Raw genomic sequence first — 13,785 nt, 5'->3', positions numbered from 1 at the left:
ATGCATGCTCCACTATGTTCATAGCAGCCCTATTTATAATAGCCAGAAGCTGGAAAGAACCCAGATGTCCCTCAATGGAAGAATGGATACAGAAAATGTGGTCTATTTACACTGTGGAGTACTACTCAGCTATTAAAAACAATGAATTCATGAAATTCTTAGGCAAGTGAGTGGAATTGGAGAATGTCATCCTGAGTGAGGTAACCCAATTACAAAAGAACACACATGGTATACACTCACTGATAAGCTGATGTTAGCCCAGAAGTCTCGGAATACCCAAGACATGATTCACATATCAAATGATGTCCAAGAAGAAGGAAGGAGAGGCCCCTGGTCCTTGAAAAGCTCGATGCAACAGTGTAGGGGAATACCAGGACAGGGAAGCAGGAGGGGGTTGGTTGGGGAACAGGGGGAGAGAAGAGGGCTTATAGGACTTTTGGGGAGGGAGGAACCAGGAAAGGGGAAATCATTTGAAATGTAAATAAAGAATATATCTAAGAAAAAAGAAAAACCCAAAAACGCCCTATAATCATTGCAGATTAATTTAATAGCCTGTAAAGTGAAAATCTCGTTCAAAATGTGTCATTTAACAATAGTCCTTGGCAAAAAGAGTAGACAAGTAGTAATTAAAATCACCTAGAGACTGGTAAGGCACATCTTTAAGAGTACTGTAATTGTTTCTATTAAAGACAGAAGAAGCAACATCTACTCATAATAGAAATGTCATCATTCCATGATAAATTCAATAAATTTCAAGGATTCAAAGTTAACAAAAATAAATCATTTACCTTGTTTCAAAAAACCAAAACAAGCAGTTTCCATCTGTGCCAAGAGCAGACTCTGTGCATAGCTCTGTCCTGCAGTGAGACAGCTGGTCTCCCAGGAGTGCTGATACTCCTGTGAGCACAGGTAGCACTTCACATCTGCTCTGAGGGACCAGCCAGGAGCCCCCAGGACACAGGAACTGAGGAGCAGCCTAGGACAGGATCCCTCCAGTGTCCATCTATTCCTCAAGCAGACCCTGTGCCACAGCTCTCCATACCCAGATCCTGTTGGGAAAGAGCAGGTCTCCCAGGAGTACTGATGCACCTGAGCACACAGCTCTGTATACCCAGGTCCCACTGGGAGAGATCTGGTCTCCAAAGAGTGCTGACACATCTGAGAGCAAAGGTGAGACCATTACTTCTGCTCAAATTTCTGGCCCAAGAGGTGCCCAAAGAAAACAGGACACATGAACCAAGGAATAGCCAGTATCAGGAAGGAAGGATCCTTCTGGATTCCATCTGTGCCCAGAGCTGACCCTGTGCCACAGCTCTCCATACCCAAATTACTCCCCCCAGAGAGGAGAGAACTGGTCTTCCCGGAGTGCCAACACACTTACAAGAGGGACAAGTCATAGTCAAAAACAGCAAGACCAGCTAACACGAGAGATAACCAGATGGTGAGAGACAAGAGCAAGAACATGAGCAAGAAAAACCAAGAATCCTTGGCATCATCAGAACCCAGTTCTTCCACCACAGCAAGCCCTGGATACCCCAAGACACCTGAAAAGCAAGACTCTGATTTAAAATCACATCTCATGATGATGATAGAGAATGTAAGAAGAACATAAATAATTCCCTTAAAGAAATACAGGAGAACACGTGTAAACAGGTAGAATCCCTTAAAGAAAAAAACACAAAAATCCCTTAAAGAATTATAGAAAAACAAAGCCAAATAGGTAAAGAAAATGAATAAAACCATCCAGGATCTAAAAATGCAAATAGAAACAATGAAGGAATCACAAAGGGAGACAACCCTAGAGATAGAAAACCTAGGAAAGAGATCAGGAATCAAGGATGCAAGCATCACCAACAGAATACAGAGATAGAAGAGAGAATCTCTGGTGCAGAAGATATCATAGAAAACATTGGCACAACAGCCAAAGAAAATGCAAAATGCAAAAACTGTTCTAACCCAAAAACATCCAGGAAATCCAGGACACAATGAGAAGACCAAACCTAAGAATTATAAATATAGAAGAGAGTGAAGAGTCCCAATTTAAAGGGCCAGTATATATCTTCAATAAAATTATAGAAGAAAATTTCGCTAACATAAAGAAAGAGATGCCCATAAAGATACAGGAAGCCTAGCTTGGACCAGAAAAGAAATTCCTCCCATCACATAATAGTTAAAATTCAAAATGCACAAAACAGAGAAAGAATATTAAAAGCAATAAGGGGGGGTAAGGTCAAGTAACATATAAAGGCAGACCTATTAGAATTACACCAGACTTCTTATGAGAGACTAAGAAAGCTAGAACATCCTGGCCAGATATAATACAGACCCTAAGTGAACACAAATGCCAGCCCAGGCTACTATACCCAGCAAAACTCTCAATAATCATATATGGAGAAACCAAGATATTCTATGACAAAACCAAATTTACACAATACCTTTCCACAAATCCAGCCCTACAAAGGATAATAAATGGAAAACTCTAAGACAAGGAGGGAAACTACACCCTAGAAAGAGCAAGAAAGTAATCTTTTTTCAACAAACCCAAAAGAAGATAGCCACACAAACGTAATTCCACCTCTAATAATGAAAATAATAGGAAGCAACAATCACTATTCCTAACATTTTTTAACATCAATAGACTCGATTCCCCAATAAAAAGACATAGACTAACAGACTAGATATGTAAACAGGACCCAAAATTTTGCTGCATGCAGGAAACACACCTTAGTGACAAAGACAGACACTACCTCATAGTAAAAGGCTGAAAAACAATTTTCCAAGCCAATGGTCCTGAGAAACAAGCTGGAGTAGCCATTCTAATATCGAATAAAATCGACTTTCAACCAAAAGTTATAAAAAAGATAAGGAAGGACACTTCATACTCATTAAAGGAAAAATCTACCAAGATGAACTCTTAATTCTAAACATCTATGCTCCAAATGCCAGGGCACTCACATTCATAAAAGAAACTTTACTAAAGCTCAAAGCACCTCACACAATAATAGTGAGAAGCTTCAACACCCCACTCTCAGCAATGGACAGATCACAGCAACAGAAACTAAACAGAGACACAGTAAAACTAACAGAAGTTATGAACCAAATAGATTTAACAGATATCTATAGGACATTTCATCCTAAAACAAAAAAATATACTTTCTTCGCAGCACCTCATGATAATCACTCCAAAATTGACCATATAATCGTTTACAAAACAGGTCTCAACAGATACAAGAAGAATGAAATAATCCCATGCATCCTATCAGATCAACACTAACTAAGGCTGGTCTTCAATAACACAAAAACAACAGAAAGCCCACATATACATGGAAGCTGAACAATGCTATATTCAATGATATCTTACTTGGTCAAGGAAGACATAAATAAAGAAATTAACAGCCTTTAGAATTTTCTGAAAACATAGACACAACATGTACATGCCAACATGGGACACAATGAAAGAAATGCTAAGAGGAAGATTCATAGCTCTGAATGCCTCCAAAAAGAAACTGGAGAGAGCATACACTAGCAGCTTAACAGCACACCCGAACGCTCTAGAACAAAAAGAAGCAAATACACCCAAGAGGAGTAGATGACAGGAATAATGAAACTCAGGGCTGAAATTAACCATGTAGAAACAAAAAGAAGTATATAAAGCATCAACAAAACCAGGATCTGGTTCTATGAGAAAACCAACAAGATAGATAAACCCTTAGGCAGACTAAACAGAGAGCACAGAGACAGTATTCAAATTAACAAAAACAGAAATGAAAATAGAGAAAAACACAGAAACTGAGGAAATTAAAAAAATCAGGAGATTCTACTACAAAAGTCAATACTCAACAAAACTGAAAAATCTGGATGAAATGTACAATTTTCTAGACAGATACCATGTACCAAAGTTAAATCAGGATCAGCTAAATGGTCTAAACAGGTCCATAACCCCTAAAAAAATAGAAGTAGTCATTAAAAGTTTCCCAACCAAAAAAGAGCCCAGGACCAGATGAACCCATCTGTGCAGAATTCTATCAGACCTTCAAAGAAGACCTAACACCAAAACTCTTCAAACTGTTCCACAAAATAGAAACAGAAGGAACATTATCCATTTCATTCTATGAAGCCACAGTTATGCTGATACCAAAACCACACAAAGACCAACAAAGAGAACTTCAGAACAATTTCCATTATGAATATCAATGCAAAAACAATACTCAGTAAAATCTCACAAACCAAATCCAAAAATGATCATTCATCACAATCAAGTAGGCTTCATCCAGGGATGCAGGGATAGTTCAATATATGGAAATCCATCAATGTAATCCACTCTATAAACAGATTCGAATAAAAAAAAAAAACAACATGATCATTTCACTAGATGCTGAAATAGCATTTGACAAAATTCAATATCCCTTCATGGTCTTAGAAAGATTGGAATTCAAAGACCATACCTAAACATACTACAACCAATATACAGCAAAAACCAGCAGCCAACATCAAACTAAATGGAAAGAAACTTGAAGCAAACCCACTAAAACCAGGGACTAGACAAGACTGCCTACTCTCTCTATTTATTCAGTATATACTTGAAGTCCTAGCCAGAGCAATTAGACAACAAAAGGAGGTCAAAGGGATACTAACTGAAAAGGAAGAAGTCAAAATATCACTACTTGCAGATGATATGATAGTATACTTAAGTGACCCCAAGAATTTCACCAGAGAACTCCTAAACCTAATAAACAACTTCAGCAAAGTGTCTGGATATAAAATTAACTCAAACAAGTCAGTGGCCTTCTTATACTCAAAGAATATACAGGCTGCAAAAGAAATTAGGGAAATGACACCCTTCACAATAGTCACGAACAATATAAAATATCTTTGTGTGACTCTAACAAGTGAAAGATCTGCATTACAAGAACTTCACGTCTCTGAAGAAAGAAATCAAAGATGAATTCATTAGATTGAAAAATCTCCTGTGCTCATGGGTTGGCAGAATTAATATAGTAAAAATAGCCATCTGGTCAGAAGTAATCTACAGGATTTAATGCAATCCCCATCAAACTTTCAACTCAATTCTTCATAGAGTTAGAAAGAGCAATTCTCAAATTTATTTGGGATAACAAAAAACCCAGGATAGTGAAAATTGTTCTCAACAATAAAAGAATATCTGGGGAGTCACAATCCCTGATCTCAGGCTGTACTACAGAGCAATAGTGATTAAACTACTGCATAGTATTTGTGCAGTGACAGGCAGGTAGATCAATGGAATAGGACTGAAGACCCAGAAATGAACCCACACACCTATGATCACTTTATTTTTTGACAAAGAAGCTAAAAACCATCCAATGGACAAAAGACAGCATTTTCAACAAATGGTGCTGGTTCAACTGGCAGTCAACATGTAGAAGAATGCAAATTGATTCTCCCTGTACAAAGCTCAAGTCCAAGTGGATCAAGGACCTCCAGATAAAACCAGATACACTGAATCTAATAGGAGAGAAAGCATCAAAAAAGACTTGAACACATGAGCACAGGGGAAAATTTCCTGAACAGAACACCAATGGCTTATGCTCTAAGATCAAGTATTTACAAATGGGACCTCATAAAATTACGAAGTTCTGTAAGGCAAAGGACACTGTCAATAGGCAAAGCAGCAACCAACAGATTTGTAAGAGATCTTTACCAATCCTACATCCAATAGAGGGCTAATATCCAATATATACAAAGAACTCAAGAAGTTAGACTCCAGAGAACCAAATAACCCTATTAAAAATGGGCTAAACAGAGAATTTTCAACTGAGGAATATCAGATGACTGAGAAACACCTAAAGAAATGTTCAGCATCCTTAATCATCATGGAAATGTAAATCAAAACAACCCTGAGATTCCACCTCACACCAGTTAGAATGGCTAACATCAAAACTCAGGTGACAGCAGATGCTGGCTAGGATGTGGAGAAAGAGGAACACTCCTCCATTGCTGGTGAGACTGCAAACTGGTACAACCACTTTGGAAATCAGTCTGGCCGTTCCTCAGAAATTTGGACATAGTACCTGAGGACCTAGCTATACCATTCCTGGGTATATACCCAGTAGATGTTCCAACATATAATAAGGACACATGTCCCATTATGTTCATAGCAGCCTTATTTATAATAGCCAAAGCTGGAAAGAATCCAGGTGTCCTTCAACAAAGGAATGGATACAGAAAATCTGGAATGGATACAGAAATGTATAAATAGAGTATTGTGTACTCTATTTATACAATAGAGTACTCCTCAGCTATTAAAAACAATGACTTCATGAAATTCCCAGTCAAATGGATGGATCTAGAAAATGTCATCCTGAGTGAGATAACTCAGTCACAAAAGAGCACACATGGTATGTACTCACTGATAAGTTGGTATTAGAGAAAGAATGTGGACTACCCAAGATACAACTCACGGACCACATGAAGCTCAAGAGGAAGGAAGACCAAAGAGTGGATGCTTTTTAGCTTCATTGGATGGGTTTTAGCTTCTTTGTCAAAGATCAAGTGATCATAGGTGTGTGGGTTCATTTCTGGGTCTTCAGAACAAAACAATCAAGTGAAGTACAGGGTGGGAGGGACTTGGGATGAAGAGAAGAGGGGTAGGGGAAAAGAGGAGAAGAATCAGTTATGGGAGGAGATGGAAGAGATATATAGAGGGTAAAGAAGTTGTACAGAGGTATGTAGCAATGGTGGCTGGGGAACTGGAGGTAGCAACCTGAAAGTCCTAGATGCCAGGAAAGCAAGAGCCTCCCAAGACCCCACAGGAATGACATTAGCTGAAATATCCCACAAAAGAGAGGGAGAACCTGCTGAGACCATATCCAGAGTTTGGCATACCCCCCACCTGCTGAGTTGATGGATTGTGCCACCCACCCATCTCCAAATTTTTAACCCAGAATTTCTCCTGGTTGCTCCTGTCTCAAAGAAATATATTGAGAAATTGTAGAGCAGAGTCTGAAGGAAAGGCCATTCAGATACTGCCCTACCTGGGAATCCATCCTACATGCAGACACCAAACCCAGACCCTATTGTGGATGCTAGAAGTGTTTGCTGACAGGAGCCTGATACAGCTGTCTCCTGAGAGGCTCTGACAGTTTCTGACCAATACAGACAGACACAGATGCTTGCAGCCAACCATCAGACTGAGCACAGGAACCCCAACAGAGGAATTAGGGGAAGGACTGAAGGAGCTGAAGAGGCCTTATCAGGTCCTGTGAATGCCCCAGTATAGAGGAATGCTAGGGCAGTGAGGCAGGAGTGGGTAGGTGGGGGGTGAGGGGAGTACCCTCATAGAAGCATGGTAAGTGGGCATGGGATAGGGGATTTTCAGAGCAGAAACTGGGAAAGGAGATAACATTTGAGATGTAAATAAATAAAATTAAAAAAATTATTGACCAAAAATTTAAAGAAAACAAAGAAATCCAAGAAGAAACAATAAAGTAAGTAATGAAAATCACAAAATTTTCATGAAAGAAATTACAAAAGGGGTTTTGGGATATGATTCAGTAGATATAGTGCTTGCCTTGTATAATGTCAATTCTATTGGTCAAATGGTGATGTGTTATTTAAGTGTATTGAAACAGGCTCTGAGAGTATAGAGGTCTTCCTTTGGCTCAGACTTAAATATGTTTATGTCAGTCATCCTGTAAAGCCCCTACCCTGGATCAGGTTTTCCCTCTGCCTCTGTAAAGGGGAAAGAGGAGAAGCAAATAGTCCAAGAACAAAATATTGTGCTCTTGAGAACAACTAAAGATAAACCGTTTATGACAGGTTCCTATTGTTTATCTCACAGAGTAACAATGCTTGCAACAGGAACAGAAAGCCAGACACTCCTCCAGGGAGAAAAGATTGAACCTGGAACTCATCTAAGTGTCTGCTGCAACTTCTCCAGTTTATTTCTGCTGTATGTTTTTAAGCCCTCAATTTGTTGATACCACTCAATTTGCTTGCTCTCTCAAATCAGGCGATTCTTGTAGTCTCTGGCGGATGCTGTGAACTGATTTCATTTTTGCTATCTATCTGATATGTTACTTCTTTCTATCTGTATTTGCTGGGGTTGTGTGTGTGTATGTGTGTGTGTGTGTAGTCATTTTTGTTTTGTGTGTTTTTGTTTGCTTTTTTTACGTCTAGCTACATACTTAATAAACACATTCAAAACAAAGCACCCATATCATAGACCATTCTCTGGATCATAGTGAACACTGCAAAGTTTAGGTCCCCAGCTCCTTTGTGTGTGTGTGTGTGTGTGTGTGTGTGTGTTCATAGTCACATACATGTGAATACATACATGTCCAAATGTGTGAATCACATATACATTAAGACAAATAATTAACATGTCTTTTTCAACCATTCTATGTTCTATCACACTGAGGGAGTAGCTGCCCATCAGGAGTACTGAGGCCACAAAACTTGATGATATCCAACTCATGCCAGTTCCAATGGCACACAAATACAAAAGCAGTGAGCTTGCTCCCTTCACCTACATATCTAGCTTTGCCTCCAGGGGCTTTGGATTTCAAACAATACACTGCCAAGGCTCCCTAATGGTAGATCTGTAAACTATAGTAGAGTTTTAGGCATTCAACTTCAGCAATATCAGCTCTTCTCAATTAACCAAAAGGTTGCTCTAAACCTTCAGGTCCAACTTTGTCTCATTGTGATCGAAAGGTGAAATACAAAGTCAAATTATTAACCAGACTTTAGGTTCAATGTTTTCACATTGTATTTTGGTTTAAATTAAAATATATTACTCCCCCTTTCCTTCATGTTTGTGACTTTTGTAATCATGGGACAAAATGATTACTGTTATATTTTAGAAGCATATACTTTCATAGCATCATGGCAGAAGAGCTTGACTCATGAATCAAATTAAGGAGGTGAATGAAATTTTGAAGAATCAGAGTTTACTTCTCAGTGAATCCTACTTTGAATCTCATACCTATCTGACTTAAGATACCATCTATATGAAACTTCAGGCTTAAATCTTACATCCTAAATATATTGAAATGTGAACTTTTGGAACTGCTAATGTTGAATGAAGGTTATTTTGTAAGTGATAAATACATGATTTGGGGGATCTGGAGCAGGAATCTATGGTCCAAATTTCTGCAGCTCTCCAAAATTATGTATACTATATAGTCTACTTACAAGAGCTATATTTGCAGTTCTGAACTTCTGAATTTATTAAGTTTATAACAAGCAGAAGTGAAAGAACAAAAAGGCATAAGGCAGGGAAAGATCAGCAATTCTTAACTTTTAAAAGAGAACAACCAGGAGTAACCTGCTTGAAGGAACAAAGATAAAATTTAGAGCTTATCTAACAGAAATCAACTGGGTAGTTAAGGCAGTCATCTGGGGTTCTGGATTGCACTTTCTCTTTCTGGATGAGTTTCTGGCTTCTCACTCCCACTGAAGACATTTTTATAGTATGAGATAATTAACAGAAGCCTCTGTTGAAAATGCTTTTTTGTCTCTAGCTGTTCTCAAGGACACAATGCTTTCAATACCCTCTGCTGGTTGCTTTTTTCCATGTCACAAGATCAATGGGCCAGCCTGTCTCTAGACTAGGGAACTTGGAAAACATTTTATCATATTTGTAGGCCTGAAAAGAAAGAGCAGATCAACGTTTTTTTTTTTTTTTTTTTTTTTGAGAGTCAGCTTCTCAGCTTAAATTGCACATGACAATTAACAGATAAAATACGTATTACAAAGTATTATAAAGTATGTTTAAAATAAAACCCACAGGTGATGGTATTGAGATGTGCAGTCTTTAGGTCTTGGGTTTTCATCTCCCCAGTGAGATCAGGTTCCTTATGCAGAGAAAAAGCTTGTTTGCTTTGTCATCTATATGAGAATGTAGTCAGATGCCCTTTCTGAAACAGTGATCTCTTGTCAGACGTTGAAGCTGCTGATGTCTTGATCTTGGACTTCAAAGCCTCCAGAACTGAGTAATAAATGTCTGTTGTATATGGATTACTTAGTCTAAGATATTTTATTTTGGCAGCCCAAATAAGATACTTGTCTTTTATTTTTTTTTAGACTTAGAAGTAAAATGCCTAACATTTCACTACAAAGTGTAGTGCTTGTTGCAATGCATGAAGAACAATTGTCTTTGCATTTTAATTAATAATTTGTTTAAAACTCACCACCGCTATTGAACTTTTGTCATGTGCTTGTGTGTATGCTTTATTGTTTGAGAATTTTGTACATTTATGCAATATGTTTGATCAAGTCTGTTCCCCATATTCTATGCTCCAATTCTTCTCCCATACCCTTATTACTATTCCTTCCCAACTTCAAATGGTTACACTGTTGTTTTACAGACTGAGTCTATACAGTATGAATACAGATGCAGGTCTATCTGCTGGAGCATGGGCAGTTTCTCAAAAATTTTTGTTTTTGCATCCCTGATAAAATCACATGCTTTTTCAACATTGTAGAGGGATTTGAATCCAGAAATATGGTTAATATGTCAGGAATACAGGCACACTATTACCATGCTCTTTTAATCCCTCTGGTGGGAATACAACATGCCCATAGTACACACCATTAATCCCAACAATAAAGATAAAGTTGGTTTGTTAAAGGAAGCACCCATGTTTCAAAGTGGTGTTGAGTTGAGTGGCAGAAAAAGTGGCAAATCAGAGAAAGACTCAACAGAATAGGATGTGCTCAACTCTCAGGAGAATAGAGAGGAAAGAGAGGTGACTTGAGAGAGAACAGCACACACACACACACACACACACACACACACACAAGGGGGTGGGGGCAGAGGCAATTTTACCAAGAGAGTTGTACAACAATAGGTTCAAAATAAAACAAGTAGACACAGGTGAAAACAGAATGAGCCAGAGAGTGAGGGGTCAGAAGATTAGAACAGATTGCCTGAGATAGTGTGAGGCCAAGCAGAGTGAAGCTGAGAAACCAGTTCAAATCAGTCAGCCTAGAGAAGAGTTTTGAGCCACAACAGCTGAGTTGAATCAGTCAGCTAGAGTTTGAAAGAGCTAGAAAAGGTGAGCTTATTCAGCAGTAGGTCTCAGAGGCTGAAAATATTCTCGGTCTACATTAGTTTGTATGGAGGCTAGAAGTTTCCAGGATTAGGCCTAGGTTAGCAGAACAAGGCACCAAACCTCTGAGATGACAATTACATCATGCAAATAAAAGTTACTTTTACACTACTTTATTCTGTTAAGTTGATAAATTGCCTCGATTAATTTTAAATGGTAAAACAATCTGCATTCCTGATGTAAATGAACTTTAGTTATGAATAATTTTATCATTTTCTTGATAGATTTATTTATATTTTGGTTAGAATTTGTAATTCATGTTCATATAAGTCATAGACTTATAATTTTCCATTTTTGTAATAACCTTTTCATATCCTCGAATTTATGTTACCTCATAAAATAAGACAAGCATGATTTCATCTATCATAAATCTCAGAAAGATTCTGCTAATCATTATTTATTTCTTTAATACTTGGTAGAATTTACTCTGGTAATGATTTAAGTTGGGGGAATTTCTTTCCTTCCTTCCTTCCTTCCTTCCTTCCTTCCTTCCTTCCTTCCTTCCTTCCTTCCTTCCTCCTTCCTTCCTTTTCTGTTCTTTTTCCTTGACAGCCAAAGCTCTATAGTAGAATCACACAAGCTACCGTTCTCATATTGCTATATATTCTTCAGTGGAGTTCCCATAAATTGAAAATGTTTTCTCTAATAATTTGCTGAATTAAGTGGCACATCTCCACAGTCTCTTAGTTCTGCTAGTTCTCTCTCCTGTCTTTGACGGCCAATCGTTTGAAAAGGTTGTTTTGAAACTAAGACCAGGAATCCTTCAAAAGGATAAAAGAGTTATCATGAGAAATCTTAAACTTGCTCTATTTGCAAGTCTCATTGAAACCAAACTGTACTGGTAGCTCTACTATCACATTAGACAAAGTTGAAGAGAATTCTATAACAATACGGACCAAAGAGAAACATAATGGGAAAAGAGATGGAAAATCCAAATCAATACAAAAAGAAAAAAATCTAAAATAGGGACATTACCACTAATATGAAACCAAGGAAAAGAAAACAAATAAAATATAATCATAGCATAAAATTGATTATCATTTTATCATATTATAAATTTTATAAAAATTGAACTAAGGGATTTTAAGATTTAATATTTTAAAGATGAATTTACAAACCACTTAAAATTAGGGAATACAAACCAGAGAGTTAGTTTAATCACTTACATTCCATATGCTGAGCTTATAGCAAGGCTGGTAATTTGCTGAGGAGGCTCACCATCTACCCACACCAGCTGAATCACAAGATCTGCTTGATAGCCTGGCGGCATTCGCACTGGCCGTGCTTTAACACTAGAAGAAAGAGGAAACATTATTCTACCCCATACATCTTTAGCAGACTTAATCATCTTCAGAATTTACATAGAACCATGCTTCAAAATTATATACCATGGGGGCAAGTATGTATATAGAAAATGCTTTGTCATTACCTTAGATGTACCACACTACATATACTTGCTCAGTAATTTTTTAGTCAGTTTTACGTTCTTATCAAACATTTTCTTTATTTTAGGACAGTGCCTTAAAATAAATGATACTTTTCATATAATTATAAAGTATAGCAATACAAAGAATGACTGTTATATAGTTATATTTGGCAACCTGACACAAACTTAGATATATCTGGAAAGAGGGGTTACTAACTGACAGATTTTCTCCATTAGATTAGCCTGAGGGCATTTCTGTTGGGAGGTCTTTCTCAGTTGCGAATGATATAGGAAAGGCCAAGCCCACTGCAGGCAGTGCTGTCTTGGAGTAGGTGGGGCTAGGGTGTTTTAGGGAAGGTAGCAAGGCAAACCAGAGGAAGCGAGCCAGCAGGCGGCATTCTTCCATGGTCTCTGCATCAGTTCCTGCCATGAGTTCTTGTCCTGGCTTCCCTTTACTGATAGGGTACGACCTATAAACCAGCTGAGCTCCTCCGCCTCCAAAATTACTTTTGGTAGGTATTCTATCACATCAACAGAAATCAAATTGGGACCATGACCAATAAATTACCATCCAACAAGTTGTTATTTTTCTCTAAATCTACTCTACCTGTAGTTGTTCTTACAACCCTCCTCTACTTCTATTTGTACAGAGAACAGTAATCTGTAACTACTGTACTCTTATTTATCAGTTGGTCATGAAATGCCATCAATATTACTTTGGAAATCTATCCATATGCTAAGTACTTTTTACTTCTATGCTGTTATGATCTCAGAACTACCAAATAAAGACACAGGCTGTCCACTTAAAAAAAATTTCAAATAAATAACAAACAGCTTTTGAAACTGAATATGTATCCACTGCAATACTAATAATACAATGATGTTATAAAAGTCATTGTTTGTTTTCAATTAAAAATTAAAACTGATGTTTTATTTAAAACAATAGATAAGGCATCCCTTTATTTAATCTTGATTACTTTGATAGCCTCATAACTGGTCTCTAGCTTCTATTCTCCTCTTCATTCTCAAACTCATGTTCAACTCACTTATTAAATTGATCTATTTAAACTTTAAGCCTAATCATGTTATTTTCTAATCAAAACATTACAACGACTCCCACTTCCCACTTGAAATAAATGGTAAGGCTCTCATAACACCCTATTATTAGGCCTCTATCATCTATACAATATCACTTCTAATTATCAAGACACTTTTTTGAGTTCTAGCTGCACTGACCCAATTATTTCCTTAGCATGCCAAGCATGTCAA

The 13,785-nt window shown here is 37.6% G+C and overlaps 2 protein-coding genes across 3 annotated transcripts in view; both read right to left on the bottom strand.

Moving 5' to 3' along the window:
* The window catches only part of Eaf2 (ELL associated factor 2), a 1,192,577-nt gene that overhangs the window by 690,033 nt on the left and 488,759 nt on the right, over window positions 1-13,785 (bottom strand). The window lies entirely within an intron of this gene.
* Stxbp5l (syntaxin binding protein 5L) overlaps window positions 1-13,785 on the bottom strand; it is a 331,615-nt gene that overhangs the window by 112,162 nt on the left and 205,668 nt on the right. The window contains 1 exon segment of the mRNA XM_052158363.1: window positions 12,257-12,382. Within this exon segment, the coding sequence (XP_052014323.1) occupies window positions 12,257-12,382 (126 nt within the window).

Source organism: Apodemus sylvaticus, chromosome 15 (assembly GCF_947179515.1).
Source record: "Apodemus sylvaticus chromosome 15, mApoSyl1.1, whole genome shotgun sequence".
In the NCBI taxonomy this organism is placed as follows: Eukaryota; Metazoa; Chordata; class Mammalia; order Rodentia; family Muridae; genus Apodemus; species Apodemus sylvaticus.
The sequence above is the reverse complement of the archived record's forward strand: the minus strand, read 5'-3'. Positions and strand labels throughout refer to the sequence as shown.